The sequence below is a fragment of the Micromys minutus genome, assembly GCF_963924665.1.
Source record: "Micromys minutus genome assembly, chromosome: 1".
In the NCBI taxonomy this organism is placed as follows: Eukaryota; Metazoa; Chordata; class Mammalia; order Rodentia; family Muridae; genus Micromys; species Micromys minutus.
In genome coordinates this window covers 95,892,378-95,917,015 of record NC_137969.1, presented here as the reverse complement: position 1 = coordinate 95,917,015, position 24,638 = coordinate 95,892,378, and the positions used below count along the sequence as shown (strand labels likewise).

The window sequence follows — 24,638 nt, the reverse complement described above, 5'->3', positions numbered from 1 at the left end:
TAGGGGAATTTGAAATGTCCTTCCTCAGTTTTTCATAGAAGCAGTCATAACACTAGCTACTCCCCCACGTAGGAGCTGGTATGGGGGTATCAGCAGTCTCAACTATCGTGTTAGTGGTGAGAGGCTCACGTACAGTCCCACCAAGCCCAATGACCTGAGCTCAACTCAGAACCCATGTGAAGGGAGAAAGAGAGAAGTGACTACACACACACACACACACACACACACACACACACACACACACACACACAAACATGCTGTGTATGGTGTGCATGCTCATACATGTTATATGCACACATGATAATGAAAAGTCTGAGTGCATAAATGTCTGTATATATATGTGTTTGTGTGTGTACACGTTTATGTGTACATATTCATGTGTGTATATGTGTATATTTGTGTTTGTGTATTATATTGTATATAAATGTGCATATGTATGTGCATATGCGTATGTGTGTATGTTTAAGTGTGCATGTATAAGCATGTATACATGTCTATGTATGAAAGTGTGTATATGTTTGCTTTTATATATGTGTGTGTGTGTGTGACTGTTCGTGTTATATGGGTATGTAGTGTAATGTGTGCTCCTTAATATCCAGAGTTTTCTCCACATAAGAATGGCTTCCAAGACTTTAGAAGGAACCCTGTATTCTATCACAAAGGAGTGATGGGCCGTAGAGCCCTTCCTCTCTCAGAAGCAGGTGCTGCCTGGGAAGCTGCAGAGGCTGACCAGTGTGTAGTGCTGAGATGCTGCTGGGAGCTAGGAAGCCTGTGCTGGCACAGGATGGTATAATAGGCTTCTTCCAGGTGAAGTTGAGGAAGCATCCTTAGCAGCAGAGACATCTGCAACAGCAGTTGATTTAAACCAAGCCAGGAGTCCTATGGCTCCCTCGGTCTGAGTGTAAAGCTATGGTCCTGGGTTCACATTGCACACTGGATTTCCCACCATAGTGGTTAGTGAGGCTTTGGAAATGGACTGCCCATGCAAATGAAACTTGCCTAGTGACCTCCCCTAGTCAGATTCTTGTGGGTTCTGCTGAGGCAGAAATACCTGCGGAGCACAAATCTGGTTCTCACTGGTACAAACGATGGATAGCCCGGATCAGTGACAAGTGCAGGGTTCCTTTCATCTTTCCAAAGCATGCAGAGGTAACTGTGGCCATGGCTGAGTCGTCCTATTCATCCCCAGGTTCCCTCAGACACCCTGTCTCCTCACAGGCAGTCGTTAAGTCCCAATCACCCAGACAAAGCACAGGACAGTCACCATTTCATCCTAACCTTCTTCAGATACAGATAGAGGGTCCCATGAGCCTATGACAACCCTGTCAGATTCTCTGCTGAGAAGGCACATGTCAGCTCTTCTTTGGGGGCATGCTAGCTGAGATGACAGTCATCCTGTCAGCATCTGCTCTGGGGAGGGTACCAGAGACAAAGTTGTGTGTGGTTGAAGGCATTCCCATTTTCTACGTCTTTGGGCTTAGGCAGATCGACTTCTGGATAAAGATGTCAGCCAGAACATTTGATGTTCCGTCCATGTTCCCAACAAGTGCCTTACAGCCAACGGAGGAGAATGGTGGCTTTGCTCTGGGACCATGGGAAGTGGTGGCTAGTGCTCTTGCTTGTGAGGGCTGAGCACCAGAAGTAGGGTGCCTCTATATTGTGTCAACACACAGGGAAGTGAATACCATCGTCAGACCTGGAGATAACCTCGTAAGCCATAGCCTAGTCCTCAGAACCTCGTCACCATTGTGTTGGTACGGTTCCAAGTCACAGGATAGCAACTTAGCTTTCAAGACAGCCCTGAGCGGGAGGGTGCTCTGCCCATCCTGATCTCCTGGGCTGGATTGGGTAATTTGTGCTACATGCACCAAGTTCTCGGGACCGAGCAGTACTGTCTTTGTTTTGGGGCTCTGGAATTGTAGGTGCTCGGTTGGCTAAAGTTTCACCATCTTTTCCACTTGGCTGGTTCAAGCGGGGACTGTATTCATGAGCTATCTTATGGTATCTAAGTGAGGATGTGCACGTGACCTTTCTTGAGTCAGCTGACTCCAGAGATGTCGAGCGGGGACATGTGAAAGTCCCCGATTGTCATTTTCTTAGCAAGAGAACAATATTGCCAGCACAGGAGATCTTTAGACCTGGAACTGCTGCTTGTGGTGCTTTACGTGAGTGATAGTCTCTGTTTTGCTTCTGCTCCTCTTGAGATTGGTTGGAGCTCAGACCTGGGTTTACACCTCCATTTTGGAGCTTTCCAATCCTCTGTTCAAGACAAGGGCTCACAGTTTACTTGCTTGTGGTCTCTGCAGCACCCCAATGGTCTCCTCCCTCTTCCTCCTCTGCCTCTCTCCCTCCCCTCCACAGAGACTGTCATCATCCTCAGACACGCACTGTTTTCCCAGTTCACTTTCTCATGTTGTGCATTATTTGCTTTTCTAAAAATCCCTTTCCAAATCCACAGTGGTCTGTGGCCCACAGCTGTAGGCACAAGTTGGCAGAGCCAAGCACCTGATGATCTTGGTAGGTTTTGTGCAGTTACGGTCTCACTGGGTGTAAGGGTTAGCATCGTTTCCATCTCCACAGCTTCGAATTTTACAATGAACACAATTATTTATAATATATCATATAAAATATATTTATAACATTATATTATATATTAATTATCTATTATATCATATGTTACATATTACACATTACATATTATTAAATTATGGTAAGTGTGTCGGGATAACTGTGTCTGTCTGTAACTGTGTTACTCATCTTTTGCTACATCTTGGGCACCTGTCATGAAGCCCTGCGGAGGAGACCCCAACCTCCTCAGAATCATCGGGTCTGAGTTGTGCAACCTGCTTGGCTTTCCTTGCACCATCTCACTTTGCCAAGAACTTTCTGTTTCTTACTTAATTTTCAGCTCTTAACTAAACTTCATTTTGCACTCTCAAACCAGACTCCCTTCCTGCTGAGAACCCTCGGTCATGGATCAATAGGGTTTTGGGAAATTTTTAAAAAAGATCTCCAACTGGCAAAGGGACACCCATTTATCTCTTCTATCCCTGACTTGGTCCTGTTAGTCAGTGCGGGGACTGTAATAGACCAAGACCTGCATATTTTCCTTAGGAGCTTATAAGGAGATGCCCACTGGGTGTCCAGTATACCACAGCAGTCCTTCCCTGCCCAGTTTGTGCAGCTGACTGAGCTCGATGACTCCTTGGCTGTGTAGTTAGTTGGGTGCAGCCCAAAGTTCACACTGCCGTGTGCCGAATCACAGCGTGTCCACTGGCAGGCACCGTGTAATGATGTCCTGTTAGACACGGGAGAAGTGGAATTCCTTTCTTTTGCCATTTAGTGGACAAGTCAAAACAAACCAAACACGTTTGCACCTCAAAAACCTTCTGAAGTACAAAAAACAGCCATATGGGTGGAGACATAGGTCACGGAATTATGAGTTGAGCGAGCTGGGAGGAGCTTCTGTGCAGAATGTGAAGCAGAATGGGGCATCTGGAAGGAGAATGGCTGAAGATAGTCTGAAGACTTGGCCTGTGGATAAAGCCCACCATCACTAGGAAGCAGGCATGTGTTTGGAAACATTTGAGTACCTTTTGGATGAAACTCAGAGAAGACTCAGGGCCCTAATACAGACAGAAATTTCTTGGAACCTTTCTAAAAGATGATCCAGTAATCCAGAGACTCTATTTAGATTTTGGCTCTTTCCTCTTAGGTAGTATAGTTCCCACTATGTAACCAAATGACTTACCTGGATAAAGTGGGGAGGGAAAGGCTGACACAGCTGTAACCCATTGATACTCCCACAAGAGCCAGATTTGAACAATTGATGTTTGAGCTCACGTGCTGGAGTGTAACAGGCTGGTACCCACCTCAGGGTTAACTTGACAGGTTCCTAGCTGTGATTTTTCATGCACTAATATGAATACTCGAGAATATGCTGTTTGACTTTACTTGGGAAACATTTTCTTAAATGTGCAGGAACATCTACCTTTACCGAATGGTAAATGTTCTCTGGGAGCCCCAAACACCACAGTGCCACCAAAGTGTCACTGCATCCAGAGATGCCCAAGTTGACAGTTTTCTGCCTAACCTCCCCAAATGACAACTGTGATGAGATTTGCTTTTGGAGGTGGCAGCTGGAGCGTTCCCTCACTTCCCCCACTTCCTCTGGACTCAGCACTTTTCCTTTTTGCTCGGGATAAATTGCTGTTGATTTAAATGTACTGCAGATCCTTGCCATTTTATGGCTGATTGCTTCTAAGCAATAGGAGGAACATGTGTGCACGCTCGACTGTGAATACTTGTAAGTGGGTTGTGAGTCAGGGGTAGACCAGCAGAGTGCTTCACTGGCCTTCCAAGACCCTCTCCAGCCCTTCCTCCTGATGAGGGCAGGAGAGGATTCTGAGTCAACACGCAGCAGAGGTTGGATGCTGCATTCTACCCACCCCCACCCCCCGTTCCAGCCATACCCTCATGTCCAAGATGGAAGCCGCCTTACTCCCACCCCGCTTAGCGCCGCTAGTATTACAGTGCTGACAAAGTTTTCTCGGAGTTGTTTGTGGTGGAGGGGCTGAATTCACCGTAACCACCATGCACCATGGGAATGCTGCAAATACTTCAGAATGTCACATTGTCAAAATATCTATATTTCGGGCTCATAAGCTAGACAGCTCGTTTGGCTGCTAAGCCCACAAGATGTTCTGCCATTTGTTGTGGTCTAAAAACTTTCCCCCTTGCTGGAAGAAAATAATCACCCATTGTTTCATATCATCTTCAGGTTCCTTTCTTGAGTTTTTTTTTTTTTTTTTTAAACATAAGAGAGTAGAAGTCAGGAGGTCCTGTGGGGCGCATTGAACTTACTATCCATCCTTAGAAAAGAAGACTGTTTCCTTAGGACAATCAACTTTTTCTATGGAGTGTTTTGCAGTGGTTGGTAGAATCTCGACAGTCTGTGTGTGACAGAGTGGCAGCAACCTGCATCTTTAGACGTATGTGAGGTGGGGGTCGGGGTCCCAGAGATCACTCATGGCTCGGTGTTATAGCGGCTGGGTATTCATTTCATTTTTATTTCATGGAGTATGGACTTGAATTCTGTTCTCTCTCTCTCTCTCTCTCTCTCTCTGTCTCTCTCTCTCTGTGTGTGTGTGTGTGTGTGTGTGAGAGAGAGAGAGAGAGAGAGAGAGAGAGAGAGAGAGAGAGAGAGAGAGAGAGAGAGAGAGAATGATATCTTCAAAGGCAAGCAGAAGGCTACATAGGGCACTTCAGGTTGAGTGGGAAGGGGCAAAGGTGGCTGAGGTCTAAACAATGTCCAGTGGGTAGAGGTGGCTTCTAGAAGAGTAACTTCTGACTGCTAATGGTGATAATCTTTAGCTCAGAGAGGCTTGGCCAGTAAGATGACAAAGAGAAGCGAAGAAGAAGTGCCTTGACTCTAGTGGCAAACATTCTGGCGTTGGTGGAACCCTTAAGGTTTTAATGTCCTAAACCTACAGAAAGGAAAGGTCATGCTGGGAGTCAGCCCTGATTTATGTGTGTGTGTGTGTGTGTGTGTGTGTGTGTGTTCTATTTCTCTCCAGCATTGAGTGTTTGGAATGATTACTTTGAATCAACAAACTTTTTTCCCTTTAATTTGGGGACAAAGTCTCCTATTTCCACCGTCCAGTTTCTGTTTTTATTGGCAAGTCCGACATCCTTACATTAATCCTATTGTTTCAACGGGAAGGAATTCAAGACCTGCCTTCTTCCAGACTTGCGGGGGTAACTGAAGAGTTTGACTTGCCAACTTGGCCAGCTCTCGCTCTGGGCCATGGTTTCCTTTTCACTGAGTTTTGTTAGTGTTTCTCTGGAGGCAAAACCAGTAGAAAGAAGACTAGAGAATGGGAGAAAGGAGAGCTAACTATTATACCACTCTACCCCCTAACTTCCTAGGGTTGCAGGTAATTAAACCTGTGAATGACACCTGATGTCGGTACTCAGTTCCTTCTCCACTGCAAAGTCAGGGACAAAGAATGCCCCTGAAATTAAGCACTATAGATTCTTCAGCATTAATTTAAATAATGCTACACACCCTGTGTGGTAATTATTGTTCTGGAGGCAGCTGACACCCACACTGGGCAGAGCAGACCTACTAGAGGAAGGCAGAGTATCTGGCGCTGAGCTTTGAGGCTTCTCCCCAGGGATAAGCTTGAAAAGGAGGTGCCATCTACTTCGACACTGGAAAATCTGACAAACAGAAAACCATACCATTAATACGTGAAGTTCACTAGAACCCTCTATGTTTGTCCGCACCTCCCACCGCTGTGCTCAGAGAGAAGTATGATTGGTGCTTTCTCATATGGGGGCGTGGTCTCAGAACTCCTGGGCTGGACGAGAACTGTCCCACGGGCTGCTGTAGGGCCTCGGGCAAATTGCCTAATTCTCTAGGCCTCAGTTTTCCCATCAGTAAAGAGGGCATGCTAGGAAAACTTGTCTTATTGGGAAATTCAACAGGATAATTGGAACACAGCATTTGAAAGAGGAGCTGGCCCAGAGAACACTAGCAGTTAAACATCGTACACATTTTTTTTCTCCATCTGTAGGGCAGTGATGTGTCTGAAGTCAAGGAACTCAACATTCTTACCTTGTTTCATCTGTTATAAGATTGGTGTTTCCATCTGTGTTGAATAATTGTCCTCCATTAGCTAATAATATATGGTGTATATGACATAGACACAGAGCTATGACTCTCCCACGTCCTTTACTCACAAGTACTATGCAATGTTTGACATGCCCCAATGACATATTCTAGGTTATGTAATGAACATTACACATATGTGGATATCGCATTCATAATATGGTATATACTTAAATTTAGGATAGTTTTTTTTTTTTTTTTTTTAAGAATTTCTGAGAAAACTATCTAGATTGCTGTGTTGCTCAACATTTTATGATTTAAAGCCATCTAGGTTTTGGCCCAGTTATTGAGTCATGAGTCAGTTTCTTTGAAATAGTTTGATGCAATTAAGAAAGTAACGAGAATTGAGGTTTGACTAGAGAGTTGTTGCTGAATCCAATTACCCTCCTAAGAAAGTGTTTACAAATTCCCCCGAGGGTTGTTTATGCTGTGTGCAGATTTCCCCTCCTTACATTAAGCTGCTAATGTCTGATAGAACCAGGAGTAGATATGTGGGCAGAAATTGTTTGCATCGCTTCCTCACATCTTGTGGATCTCATAAATTGGTCTTGAGTTTAAAACTAAGTCGCCCAGCCACGTGATGACGATGTTATCCCAATTTGTGTTGTATGAAACCATACTCCATGCTGTTTTATTTTGATTTAGTATGTTCTTTTTTAAAGTGACTCTGTTTGCATGTGAATTTCTGTTGTTATTATTATTTTTTTTTCTTTTGAGCATGACTTACGTTTCGTTTTGTGTTTCTTTTAGGTTTTGTTTTGTTTCATAAGATCCCACTGGATGGGTAGCTGAGATAAAGGAAAAACAAAGGCTGGGGCAATGATGCTTGTTGCTTGATGCCCTGTGAGCTGAACTCCTGGGACTACTGTTGCCTATCCCAGGAAGTGCTGCTTATTTCGGGGTGTCTGGTGGAAATGGGTATTCTCCAAGGATGTCTGCAGCCTGCTTGTTGTGGGCTGTGACTGGGGAACCCCAAGGCAGAGGCAGGGCTCAGGCAGCTGAGAAGCAGCAGAAGAACACACTTAGATTCATCTTCTGTTCTTACAGTAGTTCAAATATAGAATCGAAGTGAAATCTCATTGGATGATGCCTCTCTAATGAAGTGTGCTGTTTGACTATACGGGAAATGTGCTGACATTAATTGCTTCTGTTTATTAAAGGTGATTTATAAATTAAAAATTATGCATCTATCATCTATCTATCATCTATCCATCTTTTATCTATCTATCTATCTATCTATCTATCATCTATCTATCTATCTATCATCTATCTATCATCTATCTATCATCTATCTATCATCTATCTAAAGTCATCACTGGGTCTTAAGTGCACACTAAAAGTCTAATCCACACATAACACCTATTTCAGCAACATTTCCTGTTCTCTAACCCTTGCTGATGTCTGTAATTCCCACCTACCACCTAGTGACTAACAGACTTAAGAGCACATTTGCAGTGTCATTAATAGGTTCTTTGTTTTGCTGGCAGCAAAGACCCAAACTCTTAGCTTAGGTGTCAGAGCACAGAAAACTAACAGTTGTTTTAAAGTCTACCCGGCAGGTAGAATGGAGCAGCACCAGGGACCTGTGTGGCCCGGGTTGTGGACCTGAACTAACCATGGCCTGAGAATAACTCATGGTAGGGTATATGCATATTGGGAATTAAAAATCTTGACCCTTCCCATTGCTCTCCTCGAACCACCCGCCCTTTAGAAGTTTGCCTATTGAGAAGGGCCTCACATCTCATGCTGTTTGAATTCCGGAGCTGCAGCTTCTCTAGCGTAAATAGGCTTGCAGGCTGAATTACTGGCCGGCTGTGAACAGGAGAACATGTGTAAGGATAGTCCCTGGAGCATGCTGCTCTACCACTGTGTCCTGAACAAGCAGTAAAGAGGTGACAGGCTGTTAATGAATACATGCTTTAAGGCGTCCCTTTTCTTTGCTAAAAGAACAGCTCCCCCCCCCCCCAGCTGCCAATCTCTGTGGCCTCCAACCACTTGATTCTGACCTGAGCCCTCCTCCTCATTCACTTTGTCATGGCAGTGGCCTTTGTGGGATTCGTCCTATCTGCGCCAGGCAGTAACTTTGTCCATCCCCTCCACACGCACTTGAGGTCCCCTTCAGAGCCAGGCTGGGATATTTCATTTAAAAGTCACACTCAACTCTATTACACACCCACACATAAAGCACAGTTAGTTGGAAACTTATTAACATTCCTTTTTTAAAAGGTAGTTTATCTTTAGGATTTATAGGTTGTCTTCTCTCAACAATCCCAGCATGTTTGGAAACTAGTTTGAATCCACCCTAAGCACATCCATCAATCTTAATAAACTAGGACCCGTTTAGGCCCCACTTCACATAAGGCGGACACTGTGGTATTTTATACTGAGCCACTGTGGTATTGCTCTATTCGGGTCTTTTGGGAAGTCTATGGATTATAGTGTTTGCATTGGCCATCCACACTGTGCCTGAGAGGGCCAGTCACTTCCCAGACCTCTCAAAGGCTTTGTCTGCAGGTACACCATGGGTCTCAGCACAGAGGGCTCCCAGTCCTGAACACCCCCACTGCCCAGTTCACTGCAGCTAAGTGACAGCTCCTGTCACTACTGAGATTTCTGTCTTTCCCAAAGGTGTTGACTTACCAAGAGGCCAGCTAATAGCAGAAATCTTGACCCCTGAAAGGAAAATGAAATTTGAACTGACAGCCAGGCAGGGGTTCAGTGTGGCAAACACTCTTAAATATCGGTCATTTAACACCAAAAACAAAAAAAAAAAAAAAAAAAAAAAAAAAAAAAAAAAAAAAAAAAAAAAAACCAAAAAACCCAAAGCCATAAGAGGATGATGGATTATTTAAAGATTCTTTTATAAGTTTCTCAGACCAGAAAGAAAGACAAAAAAGGACAATAATCCAGTTAACAGTGAGAAGAAATATAGGGTAAATTTTTGTTTTAAGATATAAGGAAGTAGACAGATAAGAAGATTTAGTATCAAACGTCACTTGGCATCTTTCAGGGGACAACGAGAGCAGCAGGCTGTTAGAAATTTGTTTCTTATAGTTCCTGTGTCCTTTGCCTTTTCCTCTTTTTTTTTTTAAACCCCCAAGGACTGCCATCAGCAACACAGCTCCTTTCCTCCACTCTTCCTTTTATCCTTGGCTTTCTTTGATCCCTCAGAAGAAATCTGCTCTTTGAGGATCCACAATGTTGTGTGTTTTATTTTTACAGTGTCAGGAAGGAAGAAGGGACTTTTTTTTTTTTTTACCGGAGTTAGGTATGTGGATCTCTGACAGGGATTGGCATTGTTGGACCAGGCAAGTCTCCTGTATACCCACAGTGGCCTAGGTGAGGCAACACCTGCCTGAACCCCAGGAACACAGCCACACAGCCAACCTTGTCCCAGGGAACAAGGACCCAAGCTACCAAATCTTATTCTCTAAGGGAGATGTGAAACCTGGATTTTTATATGAAACATCCCTATTTTTAAAAGTTGGCTCAGTTATTTTTAAAACATTATGTAGGCCAACAAAGCCTGCCTGTGGGCCGCCAGTCTGTTCCTTCTGTCTTAGAGAGAGTCATTGTTTCCCACTGTATCTGTCTGTCTTTCCCTGTGAACTCTTTCTCCCTGCCTACCACTGACAGCTGCATTAAGCAAGTTCTGACATGAACTTCAGGAGCCCAAAGATGCATGACTGTCTGTTACCCTGTGACTCCCTACTAGCTGGGACCTCAGGCCCTGTCACCTTGCTAGGTTGTTCTTACAGTCCTGTCTTACCTAAGTGCAGAGCTATCCTGGGTCCTAGGAAGCACATTTCTCTGTTTTATCTGACACAAATGCCTTCTCTCCAGGCGCCATGTCTTCTGGACTCTCATGGGAGCAGAATGAGATGAAAAAAGTTCCTCTCCCCCATTTTCATGGTGTTCTTAGTGGACTAATGGCCCTCCATCACTAGAAAACACCACCTCAAAGAGATATGTCTCCATAGCTCGTTGACCCACCATGGTTGGGTCTCTGAGGCCTTCCCAGGCAGCTGAGACGAAGTAAGAAACACCTTCTGACAATACAAGATATCAGCCAACATACAAACTAAATCCTAAGGCTGAAAAGGGCTGTCTCCCAGTAGGAGACTTGAACCCCAGTATGTATTAGAATCAGTTCAGCAGTTCCTCCTCTCACTTTCCCCCTCCCTCACAGCAAAGAAAGCCAGCACATTCTGTCTTCATCTTGGCCCTCCATTCTTCTGGGATCCTGAGCTAAGCTCAGAATAGCCAGGGTCTTGACGCCTGTCCTCAGATACCGTGCTTACACAGGGGCCTGCAGAGTAAGAGACTGAGAGAGCATGAGGCTGACATGAAGTCTCATGGCATGCTGGATGCAGGAGGATTTGGCAGGGCACCTATTGGATCCGCTTGCCTCCCCCTTCCCCCACCTTTCTAAACTGACCCTATGATAGGCTGAGAATGTTCTCTGGTTTTGTTGGCTGCTTCGCCTAATTATAACTCGCTCAACTTTTTTTTTCTTCTTCCCCTCTTGCAAACTAGAATCTCAAGCTTGTGCTGTCTTCTTCTCCCTGTGAGGGGGTGATTCACACCTCCACCTGCTTTGATACACGCTGTCTAGAATCCCTCCCTCAGCATCCATCTCATTCTTTCACACTCTAATTGAAACTCACTTCATCTTGTTTGGTCTAGACTGGAGAGTCATAAGGAGGGCTCTGTTGAAGGGGAGTGATTCCACACAACACAGAGCTCAGGGAGGTGGCTGCCTCCAGCTGTGTGGGCTGTGCCAGCTTTATGATGGCAGAGCTCCTGGGATCCTGTAGCTCAGCAGATCTGACTCTGAGGAACCTGGTACACAAGTTGCTATTAAGAACATTTTGCCCCTTTAACATACCCTCCATATTTAGCAATCTGTTAAGTTTACCTAAGGGCACCTGGGACAGCTGAGGACTCTCCTGAATTTAAGTTGCTTTGGGGTGAGCACTGCCAGGCTTAAATTAGGTTGACAGAATTCCCAGCCCAGAAAGTTATATGGCAGTTTCTGCTTGAGAGGTAGCTTCCCAGTGCATAACCATTTCCTTGCTCTGATCTTGGGAACAAAAGGACCTCCCATCTCTTTGAGCATGACATAGATCATTCACTCTACATTTAATCCAGACTTCCACCTCAGGGTAGCCAGTGATAGTGAAGCAATTCCCATCCGCACACTACAAACCACTGTCAGGGTTCAGAGTCTTAGTTTTCTTGGGGGAGGGGAGATGAAATGTATAAGAAACGAAGAACCAGAATCTTCCCACCAACTTCGTTTTTGCCAATGCATCCATGAACTCACAAACAAATATGAAGTAGCAAGAAGCTCTCAAGGAAGACATGTCCCTGGGTCTCATCCCTATCGGTTTCAGATCCATCTGCTGGAATCCAGAGGTAGCTCCTGACTTAATCGTGACTCACTTTTGTGACCCCCATAATATTCTGGGTTTTCAACTCTCTTTTCCACATTTCCTGTAAACAATCTCTCTCTCTCTCTTTCTCTTTTTAAAAAGATTTTACTTTTAAGTGCTGTTTTAACAATGTGGCTAGACTATAAATGTACTTGCTGAATTCATCCATTTCTTTAACAAGCCAATAAAGTTTTATAATTCGTCTCCATGTGTCCTGTGTTCTCTGTAGATCACACCCTGTCTCCTGCCCCCAAACACATATGGCCCCTGTATCATTGGTGGTTTTAGGTGGGGGCTGAAGGTAATGAGATAATGGGGGGCTGAGACATGTCATTAAGGAGTTTTGGGCAGTCCCACCTACTGCGGGCTCTAGAACAAGTCATCACTTGGGGACAGCTTTGAGAGTTTCCATCAGCAGGAATCACACATACAAGAGGCGTAGCTTAGTACTTCTTAGAATGACTTCTATTGGTTAAAAGGTATACAGTGCATAAGAAAGCTTTGTGGTTCTTTTCCAACTGAACTTTTATATACTTTAGAAAGCACTTTGGATGTTTTACCATAGCAGGAAGGCACACAGTGTCCTGTCAGTTCATTCACTGAGCAACTTGTGTCAGCAGCCTGTATGGCCCAGGACAGAAACCACAAGGACAGCAGTGACTGGAGACCAATTATGGTGGCGGACAGCCCCACACATCACACCTCTCAGTCTCCATTACAGGCTCTTCAGACCTTCCCTTCCTCATTTCCCACTTTGGCCGTGCCCCCCCCCAAAAAAAAGATTTAAACAACCGTATCCTGGATTTATTTGAACCTACAGCCACCTCCTGATCACCTGTAAATTTACCTTACAATTAAAAGGGAGTCTACCCAGGATTTAAAGGATGCTGATGTTTGTTAAGGGGTGTTGATTTTGCAAACATGTGTCAAGCAGTGTCCCACAGGCTTCCTAGGTCTCCTCACAGCTCTATGAAGCTTACCCAACAGAACAATTTCCATAGTTTAATGTGCTCGCCCTTTCTGGCCCTGGTCATTGAGCGGAGATTATTCTCGACCACGGTGAGTTGTCAGATTAACCAGTCCCTGAGGTGTCTGTTCCTGTTCTCAGGAAGCCCCCAAGGTGTTTGTGTCACCAAAGAAGCCCTTGCAGACCTTGGCATGTGAGTGTGGGGCCTGGTGGTGACACCAGCACCTGCTTTTCACCTTTTACCTAGTGTGGCAGGTTGTGTCAGGAGGTTTCTGGGCCAATCCCCTCATGAGTACCCAGACTGTGTTTGTACTGTATGGTGACAGATTTGTAGTTTTGACTGTCGTCATCGAGTGCCTTTGCTCATTGCTCTTGGTTTCCAACACTTCTCAGTCCCCCTGGGGCTGTTTCACTATCTAAAGAATGATGCTAAGAGAGATCAGCACAGCAGGGGTAGGTGTGGTGGGACAGGATGTTCAGGGACCTATCCAGCTACCTCCATGGAACCCAGACAGCAGAACAAAGTGCCATAAAGGTCTGAGTTGGCTTTGGCCTCTGCAGCACCAGGAGACTGAGCAGCCTCCCAGAGTGTGGTCACATGGAGTCCTTACCCCACCCTCTTCTGGCAGCCCAGGATTGGGAGAGACTGCCAAGGGCATATGCTAATTTTCCAGTCATTTGGTCAAGTCCATCTCACGTGCCACAAGATCTCAGAGCCTGTGTTTACTGAATTAAAATCTCTGCCCAACCACAGAGTAACTAGCAGTAAGCTTTCCCCCCTCCTTCTGATATTTTTATTATGTTTCCAAGGAGGGAACAAAGAAACAACTCCTGTGTTTATTTTCCAGCCTTTTTTCTTTTTTTAATAATCCTCATCAAACTGTAATCAGTTCTGAAGCACTGTTAGATAAAAATGTAGGCTGTTTTGTTTGGTCTGCTTTGGAGAATAGCATTTGTTCTCAGGTAAGTTTGTGCTTCTTCAACTTACCCCGGTGTCAGGGGATAAGCATCATTCTGCCTTCTGTCGGGCACCAGAACACACCCTGCTTCAGACTTTTCTGGAAAGACTCCCTAAACAGGTGTTTATTCTGTACTGATGTCGGGGTACTGGATTTGGGGCGTTCCCATCGCCTCTCCATCACGTGTCCAAGCATGTGACTGAGTCGGCCACGTTCGGCCCTCCCCGCGTCTGAGCAGTGGGACCGTCTGCAGATCTGCGTGTAGAAGGGCGACTGCACATGCCTGGCACATTCTGCGTGTAGAAGAATCGCTCTACCAGGAGTAATCTAGAGGCCAGTTGGAGTTGCTCCATTGTTCCAGTCTTTTCCAGGCTTGAGTCTTCTAGTGTTCAGCCATTGGAGAGGTAGCAAAGGCACCCCACTGTCATCATTTTTTGTGTCACCTTCTTGTCCTCTTCACTCGATGAGACCTCTCCTCCGGGTGCCTATATCTCGTTTAAATTGCAAGGGTGAGAGTGTGTGCCTCAGTGGGATGGGGGTAACTGGAACACATGCTGAGTTCTTCCTTTGATTGTTACTTCAGGCCTATTCAAGATCTAGGGTTTGTTGTGTCAAAAGCACAGGGGACACTGAGCTAGGCTCTGGGTGATACCAGAGTCTACCAAGCAGGTGTCACCCTTGTCCTCAGGGGATGACAGTCTGTGCGATGTTTGTAATCTGCTGCTTTGGTTTCTGTAATTTTCACATGAGGAAACCAACTCATGATCTGAGAGAACTTGTTAGGGCCCAGGTAAGACTGTTGTCTGTGAAACCCTGCTCTGCCCCCACATCCTCTCAGAGAACTGAAACCTCCACTCGTCATTGGGTGGCTGAGACCATCTTATTTCCTTATCACCTGATATGAGGTGTCTCTACCCTCTTAGCTTGTTTCCTTCCCCCATACCTTTATCTTTCTGAGGACATATTTTGCTCTATTTAACTCTTACTATGTTTCTGCCCAGTACTTACACCCAAAACACACTCCTTCAGCTTTTCTTTCTCTCTCTTTTTTTTTACTCATTAAACTTTAAAATTGGTTGGGAATCATGTGTGGTGGTGATATGTGTATGAGAGAGAGAGAGAGAGAGAGAGAGAGAGAGAGAGAGAGAGAGAGATTGAGTGCCAATGAGAGCACAGTAGTACACATGTGCAAAGATGCACACGCATGTACATACACACAGGCCTACATACGTTCAGTGTTCTTTGACTACACTGGCTTCAATAACGGCGCCCAGATCATTCCACCTAATTATCTTCACAGTGCTCACTACCCGTTATGCTCCCAGATGGTTTAAGAAAATAATATAAAAACCTTCCCATGTCATTTTTTTTTTTTTTTTGCTTTTTGTTTTTACTTTCTTATAAATAGCAAGAAATTTTGCTGAGAAGAAAATATTATAAATCCCACAAGGTTGGTGTTCTGTTCTAGGTTCCAAAATGTAGAGATTGAGTGGATTTCAAATTTGGCAAACCCTCTGACTTGGCAGATACTCTTGTCCTTATTTATGGCATCTTGGAAACTTCCACTTCCCGGGGCTTATAAATGATGCTGCCGATTTTGTCTCCCTTTCCTATGGTGATGTGAGTTATGAAATAACCAGCCCGAAGACTCCTTTTTAATGTTAACCCTTGTATCTTGGTATGAGACACGTTTCATACAGAAGGTCCACCTTCCATTCGGTGCCACCCAACAAAACGAAAAACTGGAAATGTTGAGTGTTATGACAGAGAGGGTAGAAACTCTACAAGCCTTCACTGTGGTCACAAAGGACTTACTCATCGAAGTCCTCCAAGGACTACCCACCACCTCCTACACACCGGTTTGAAGACAGAAGAGACAGTCTCTCAGAGCTTTCCTAAGAGCTCCAACAGGTGATGAACTCCCTCCAGCCCCATTCTCTTGGAGAAACAACTACGAGATTGTCTTCCTCTTCTCCTCATCCCTCTTTTCCTCTTCCTCCTCTTAATCCCATCCTCAGTTCTGTGAGGTCAACTCACCCGCCTGTTCTCCTTAGGGGAGTGCTCCTCTGGGGGCTGTAGTGAGCAGGTTGAAGCAGGAGCCTCAGGAATGGGTGGAGCCTCTGTGATGAGGCAGAACCTCGGTGATGGGCAGAGCAGACAGATTTGGGAGCACACACAATAGGCATTTCTTACTATTTGTTGCCTTTGTTTTTGTCTTGGTCTCACTCTGAAGCCCAGGATAGCTTGCAGCTCACAGCCATGCACCTGCCTCCCCCTCAAACATGCTGAGATTGAGGACTTGAACCACAAGACATCTGACCCAATAATGAATATTTTCGAAGAACAAAATACGTCTTCTCTGAGGCTGATACCGAGATACAGTAGGAACCGTTAGGATTTTATTTTCACTGGGAGAAAGTTTTGGGAGATGCAGAATAGAAAGCCAAGGAGATCTGCAAGAGGCCCAGACTACAAGCTGGAAAATTCCCTTAGAGTCTACGGGTCCATAACAAGTCAAGCCACTGGGTGGCCTTCACTAAGGCAGTATCTCCAGGACTTTTGGAGAGTTTTTTAAGCCACAAATGAGTCGATTGAGGAGTTCCTTGTTTCCCAGGATAGTCCTTCCCTCTTTTCCCTGTCCCTCATAGTTATTGGCATTGAGGCAGCCTGGGGAAAGCTTAGCATCTGTAGCCAGGGGATAGATGGCAGAGCACTGATCCTCAGACCCTTGTCATGTGTTCTGTCACTGGTACCTGTGAGAGATACTTTCGAGGCTCTTCTGTTGAAGATGCCGACTTACCCGTGCTCCACTTCACAGATGAGCTAGTTACCTACACTCTCATGTTCCATATGAGGCCTGTGTGCTCTTGAGATAATAGTACCTGAATCTTCCCTGCTGGACCACAGGTCCCAGTGTGCCCCAGGAACCCCTGTTTCCTTTGGTTACCCACCGTCAAATTCAGTGCTTACAAGAGCATCAACCGAAGTCATTCTGTACCACATGCGCAGTTTGGAAAAGCTGTCCATTTGAACTGTTTGAGATGCCGGTTTCAGGCTGTAGCCACCCTTTTGTTTGTAATACCCTGGTCTGGCTAACACACTGAGATCTGTTTCTGTTTTGCTTGCCTCTGTGCTGAAACCACACTTGCTTCTCTTTCAATTTGTGCTTCTCGTCAAAACGAGCTTCCTATGGCAGCCGCCCTTGCTATTGATTCGCATTCTTCCAGGAGAGTGTCTGTGGTGATGTATGTCACCAATACCTTGCCAGGTGGGTGAAGCAGCCGGAGAGCCGGGTTATACATCTTCTTAAACAATAACCCTGCCGTGCTCTTCGGCACACCCCCCTTCAGTGGATTGTTTGAAACAGAAATGATGCCTTATCCAGAGTCTGGAAACTAGATTGAATGCTTTCTATGTGCTAGAACGTTGGCTGTAGATTCAATGAGCCTCAGAAACTTGGAGGAATCCTGGACATACGCAGATGACTGACAAAGACTGGCTCAGTGCATAACATAGGTTAGAGCTATCCCAGCCCCAGCCGTAATTTCTGTATTGGGATACAGGCTTGAGGAAGATGAATTCAATTTTTTTTCCAAGCTGAAGGGAGATCTGGGATTTGGTGTGAGATTTCCCAGTTTTTAAACACTAGCAAGGCCCATGACTTTTTTTTTTTAATTCCCAGCAGCCAAACAAAACGGCCTTTATGCCAAATCATGGTTGTGGTGACTCGCTGGACAGCTGGCCTGTGTCCTTCAGGCTCAGTGCCTTTCTCACAGTATGAGTGGGTAGACATGCGTCAGGTTGGGCATCTTGAATGTTGATGCTGAGGCAGGGGATCCATGGGTTTTATTAGAGCTAGCCTGGGAAAGAAATAAAGAACTGGACCAGAGAAATGAGGCAGGGGCGGAGCGAACAGGACAGGGTGGGGCGGGGCAATGTGAGATGTCTGCTCGTTATAGAACCTAGGGCTCTGAGCAGGCACTCCATCAACCGAATGGTCAGATTTGTAATGAGCTAAACACACAGAGTCAGATCATCCTGACCCCCAAACAATGTTTTGGGGGGAACTTCTCTGACACATGGTTAGCAGTGCCTTCAGATTGATTGCCCAGGGTCATAGTAACACATGGCCACGATCTTGGTGATACCACTTAGAAACTTCTTTCTCCATGGCAGAGATCAGAAGCTGAAATTGAGGCCTTGGTGGTGCTGGCTTCTTCTAAGATCTAGGGGGTCCCCGGGCTTCTGGTCACTGCCGGCAATTGCTGGCATTCCCTGGCTTATAGTCATAACACTACATTCTCTTGTACTGTTCCCATTTCATCTTCTCGGGGACTCTTTGTCCTCTCCTCCTCTTTTAGGAATGATTTGTCATTAAGCTTAGGGACAGTTTTTGAGCAACTTTCTTCTGAAGAGATCACCATGACAGGTCCCACGGATAAAGGTTGGAAGTGATCATCGTCAACACACTGTGACCTGAGTGTCTTCACATGGTGGAGCCCCTAAGATCTGAAACCCCTATGTCATCCCAGGTACCACAGGACCCTTGGGAGGTTATTTTATACATTGTCACACCTCTAGCAGGTGTGATAAGGACATACTTTAAAGGTGCTCCAGTTTGGGGGACAAAACGTACCAGTCTTTAAAGGATCTGAGAGGAGCTGCTGCTCTCTCCAGTGGCTTACACATGTGGCCCTCAGAGCAGACTCTGGAAATTCATACCGACAGGTAAGATACATAGCCTACCTCACAGTACAAAGGGAAAACATGACTTTGGAGAATAGGCAGGTGGCACAGCAGACCTCCCACAGGACCGGTCACTCCCCATTCACCCATCCGTCCTGCCATATGCCCAGCTTCTTCTTCAAGCCCTGACTGAGTCCTGGGTCCAGAGGTGGGACTTACAATCCATCTTCCCGGAGCTTCTTTTCTTTAGGTCTCGGTTCCAGCTGCAGTTGTCTGGAATCCAGGGATTTGCTTCTCACATCACCTCGATTTTTTAAAAAAAGGCAATGTGGGGAGGGTGTGAAATGTGATTTTTCAAACGTCGGTGGACAACTTGAATTTGGAAAAGAAAGCTACAGGCCTGAGGAGGAATGCCATGACCTTGGTCTTCAGATGTCTGAGTTTTAAGCTAATTACTACTTTTCCTGACCTCATTAGAAGCTGCTGATGGTTTGGCTTTCTGGGCTCGATGTGATAAAAAAGCATTCCTGTTTTTTCTCTCCAAGTCTAACTCTCAAATCTTTGATTACTTCTCCATGTTATTCGAGTTCCTAGCATCATGAGACTCCCCAGTCTTTCTTCTCTGGGGAGTCAGAATCTAATCAACCCTCATCCCAACACTGTGTAGAGATCAGCACCGTTTTCTGACTCCACTGGCCCAATTTTCACAGCCACTGAGCCACACTGACTTCCAACCTTAGGTGTGATATTAATTTCTCTCCAAGGGGCATAGATTTAATAGATTTTTTAATTAACATTTTGTGAAATTGGAGCTGCCACGCTATACCGTAGACTGATACAAATGTCTATAATTACATTTTTGGCACTATATCGAGGGACCAGTCTAGAAATGTTTGCTTTAGCTCCTTCCTAAAACATCTGATTTATGGGTAGGCTTCTCGATACACACCTCTAGCAGGCTCCGTTGTCATGACAACAAAGAATATCATTTGTCAAAGAACTATAACTTCATTTTATGTGGAAGCTAAAAATTTATCTTTTTGGATTTATTCTCGTGACAGGGAAAATTCTGAATTTCCATAAATACACTGCTTCTCTCTAATTCTGCTTGTCTTTAGGGAGAGTCAGGCTGCTGATGAACGTCTTACCTTCCAGCTTACCTATAGATGAACCTTTTTATCTATTCCTGAAAGAACGCAAATGGACCCATTAAGACCCAAAAAGTTATCTCTCGCGTGCAGTTGAATATTATTTTCTTTCTTTAAAAAATTCTCATGTGTTTGTTTTAACTGGTAAAAATAAGTCCAGCGCATAGGCCGAAGGCAAATGCCTGCAAGCCTCCCACCCGTGACCTGTCAATCATGACATCACGAGTCAGAGCAGAGCTGGGGGCCCTTCAGAGACTATTGCTAAAGAGACATGGCAGACCCTGTCTAAAGTGGGGCTGAGAGGGTCTTTGATGTCCTTTGCCGATAAACAGGATTGTCTCTTTTTAAAGACAAGTAAAAAGTAAAATCCATATTTTTATGTAAACTCTCTTGGTTTTAAATGATAGCAAGCCTTCTGAAGAGTTCTGTGTTTTGTTTTGTTTTTTAGTTTTAAATGAGGTTAAACAAAACACATTTAAAGTCAAGTTCCCCCTTTGGGTCTCCAAGAGTATTTTTGCCCTTTGGGAGCCTGCAATTCAGGTGGCTTTGTTTCTTTAAACAAAACAGCCAAGATGGTTATTTCACTGTGGGGACCTTCTCAGGCTCTGACTTGATACTGTGCTTCCTGTTGGCCTCACAGCAGGCAATGGCCACCCACTCCTGTGCATGCAGGATCTCTGTGGGCCATCAGACCACGTGTAAGAGGAAGCAGTGACGACCAAGATAGATGGTGCGTCTATGGGACGCCTTTTGGGACCCCACAGGAATTTATGGCCCGTTCACTTTGTGTTTGATGGATTGGATCACTTACTACTCTTTACTAAAGCCCATATTTCTCTTTTGTCTGGAGACTCCCGAATGGCCGCTGACTTCCCACAAGAGATAGCAAGGGTCTTTTCCCCCTCACTAGGTTTGACAGTGTTTTGCTTCTCATCTGTCAGCGTTGGGGCAGAGGATGATAATTCTTGGGAATGCACCTTTTAAAACATCTGGGGCACGCTGGGAAGATGGCTCAGTAGGCAAAGTGCTCACTGCACAAGCAGGCACACAAATTAGAAGCTGGGCTTAGTGGTAGCAATGGAGGGTGGGAGAGGTAGGCTCTCAGGGGAAAGGGGTGTCCAGTCATTCTAATGGTATCAGCAAATTCTGGGTTCAGCAAGGGACACACACACACACACACACACACACACACTCACATTTCCTTATGTTGCTTATCATGTACCTGAGGTGGAGGTTTCACTTATTCCTCCTGTGCTTGGTCACTTTCACACATTGTGCTCAGCTGCCCAGACTTGTAGCGTTCTGCACATTTGTCCCATGCTAATCTGGGGGGGGGGGAGGTTTAGTAAGTCTTCACAAGCATTTCAGAAGCATCTAAGCTTCAATAACCCTGCTAAGTATGAGAGCAACATTTCTCAGAGTGACACTCAGGACCTGTCACCAAGTGGAGCACCTCCTGACAGTCTTCTTGTCATGGATTTTAGCTCTGTGTGTGTGTGTGTGTGTGTGTGTGTGCAAACGCCTGTGTGTGTGTGTATGCTTGGATATCTGTGTGTGCCTAGGTATGTGTGTGTGCAAGTATTTGTAAGAATGTGTGAGACCCGTGAAAGTGTGTGTATGTGTGTGTGTGTGTGTATGCATGTGTTGTGTGATTGTGTATATATGCATGTGTGCAACTATGTGTGAGAGTATTGTGTGTGAGAGAGTGTGTGTGTACATGTACACACGTGTACAGGTATGTGTGAGAGTATTATGTGTCATAGTGTGCATGAATGCGTGTGTGTGATATAGTGCATGTGGCTGTGTGGAAGTGTGTGTTTATACACATGCTCAGTGTGAGTGTGTGAATGTGTGATTTGTTTGCATCTTTCTTTGAACTGCTGAGTCTGCAAGAGAGAAGGGATATGTTTCAAGACAGAGCAATGAGAAAACATTCCCATTCCCTATGCCAGGTGGGAAGAATGTAATCTGCCCTTTCCCCAGAAGCTCACGAAGGGAAGCAGCTTTCAGTGATAGTTAATCCTGACTCTCAGAGTCTGGACTTAACTGCTTTCAAAAATTGTGAGAATGATGCTTTTACTGTGTTTTTTAAACCATAAAAATTGACAGGAAAGGAGTCAAGCCTCCTATAATTGACTCCGTCATTCCAGAAACGTCTCTACTTGTCTCCAACCCTTCCCTTTGCCGACAGCTGCTACATGCTTGAAATGACATTTTATATAGGCATTTTCTTCTCCAAATATCAAAAATGTTCCTAAGGATTTCCTAATAGAATTAACAGTTCTTACAAATAAATAAAAATCTTCATGCTCCACGATATTTTATTCTGTAAATAAACTGTAATGTATTTAATCATCTTCAGATTTCATGATTAAAGGTAACACCTTAATGGACATTTTTGTGCATAAATCCTTGTCCGCCTTCCTGGCTTGTTTCCCTTGGGATTGATTTCTAGAGATAACATTTCTAGGTCATGAGGTTTTAATATTTTAAGACCTTTGTAACATATTATCCATTCCCTTCCCAGAAAAACCCTGACCAATTTACTGTCAGGCCAGAGGAGTACAGGAATGCCTAATTCAGAATGCCACCACACTGTTGCGGCTTTTCAACCCATGCCTTTAGTGATTACGTTGTTTTGTAGATAGTTGTGTGTGTGTGTATGTGTGTGTGCCTGTGTGTACCTATGCCTGATTCTGTATATGTGTAATGTGTGTGGGTCTGTGAGGATCTGTGTTTGTGTATGTGTGTATGTGTGTATCTGCTTATGTGTGTCTATGTCTGAGTCTGTGTGTGTGTGCTTGTGTGTGAGGGTCTGTGTGCCTTTGTCTATGTGCATCTTAATTTGTCTGTATGTGTGTCTGCATGGTTTTGTCTACATCTGTACATGTCTCCTGGTGTGTCTCTGTGTGTTTCTCTATGTGTAACTATGTCTATGTGTGCAACTGTGCCTTTGTGTGTCTCTATGTACATCTCTGTGTGTATCTGTGTGTGTCTTCATGTGTCTGTGGGTTCATTGCTGAACACAACAGACCAGTGTGTCTCTTCTGCCAAGGTTTGTCGTGGTGGAGGATGCTTGAGAGGAGCACTTACCTCACAGTAGGCTGTGCCTGAGGTGCACTGCACAGGATAGCTTCTTACAAAAGCTGTGAGGTTGACACCGTCACCCCTTTGACATAAGAATGGCAGGCAAGCCTAGCAGTGTTGCCAGATCTTATCAATGGGCTTAAAGCTAGTGTCACACCAGAACTCATGGAGATGCTTGGGCTGGAGGATAGAACATTTTTGGAGGCAGGGTCCTGGTACTATAAAGGAAGAGATTTGAGGGTTAAGGCTTGATGGAAACAGGGAGAATGTGTCATCAGCATAGGCAAGTGTTATGGGAACTCTTCCGAGAGGCTCGGGTCCCCACTTGAAGGTAAGGCAGACTTGTAAAGAGCCAAAGTTTCCACCTCAATCACGGTTTCTAGAAAACAGCTCCTTAGGAATGAGACAATGAATTAAGGTTCAGAAAATGACATCCAGTGAACCCCGAGATTCTTGTGTCCTCCTGTCTTCAGAGTCTCTCTGACCTGAAAGAGTGATGCTCACTGATTTGCAACAGGCTATGAACTGCAGGCAAACAACTTATCTAAGTATTTTCCAACTATTGTGTGAGACATAATTATGCCAAACATGAATCTTTCTCTATCTAAATTTTAAATTTAGACATATCTGTGTGCTAAATCCAGAAACCTTAGTAGGGCTCTAGTTTCTCCATTTTGCAGTGTTCCATATGGAAATGCTGGCCTCTCCCAGTTCGGCTAGAACTGTAGGGAGATGCCCGGAGAATGGTACGGCCATTAGTGACCACAGGGAGTGCTGTGGCTGCCCGCGTCTAAGGTGTCCAAATGAACTGAGCGTGTAGATGCCCACGCTCTTACTCACCTGCCCTTATCAGCATTCTCCATCTTCATTACCCTCTGGAATCACATGGAAAATTTCTAGAACACTCACACCAGTATCCTGCCCACAAAACTGGATTGATACACCTGAGGTGGGTGGGAACTTAAAAACCTCTCCACATAATAACTGAAAAATCAATGAATCTCCTGACTCATCAACAGAAGTTACTATAAAACCATATGTGTGCATGTGTATATGCTTGTGTGTGTGTGTGTATACTTGTGTATTTTTGTGTGATGTATGTTATATGCTTGCATGTGTGTGCATGTATGTATGTGTGAATGTGTGTGTGTGATGTGTGTGAATGTGTGTCTGTATGTGTGTGTACATGTATCCAATCCCCAGATCCCACGTGGAGAAAGGAGCAAACCAACTCTTGAAAGTTGCCCTTTGACCTCCCCACTAGTGCCATGGCGTGCACATGCCCACACAAGAAAAATAAGTAAATAAATAATCAATTAAAACATATAATGCAAACAAATCATGTATTTATTTTTTTAAGGTGGCCTTGGCAGCTGCCGCCATTCATAACCAGTAATTATTGAGTGCCTGTCCTTGTCGAAGACACCTTTCCTCGCCCACTCCGAGATCATTAACATCATTTGAGAAGATGCTCCCAGTGCCCGTGTGTGCTGACCTGCACTCAGCTCCATTCTTCCAGTCGAACAACTCCTGATTGACAGGCAGCCACCACTAACTCTTGGATAAGGGATTTCTCTGCATGAAAGGAGGGTGTGGCTCAGGTTCCCGTACCCTGTGACACTTTTCCTCACACCTGCACTGTAAGATTCAGATAGACATAAGAAAGGTGTCCATTGGATCGGC

General features: G+C 44.9%; 1 protein-coding gene across 4 annotated transcripts in view; it reads left to right on the top strand.

Moving 5' to 3' along the window:
- The window catches only part of NTRK2 (neurotrophic receptor tyrosine kinase 2), a gene marked incomplete at its 3' end in the record, with an annotated part of 298,722 nt that overhangs the window by 114,016 nt on the left and 160,068 nt on the right, over positions 1 to 24,638 (top strand). Inside the window, exon 12 of one of the 4 annotated variants that reach the window (XM_080922547.1) lies at positions 7,424 to 8,579. The exons of the other annotated variants lie outside the window; for them this stretch is intronic. Coding sequence (XP_080778673.1) covers positions 7,424 to 7,461 — 38 coding nt within the window. Of the gene's footprint in view, positions 1 to 7,423; positions 8,580 to 24,638 lie in introns of those variants that run through there. 4 annotated transcript variants of the gene reach the window in all.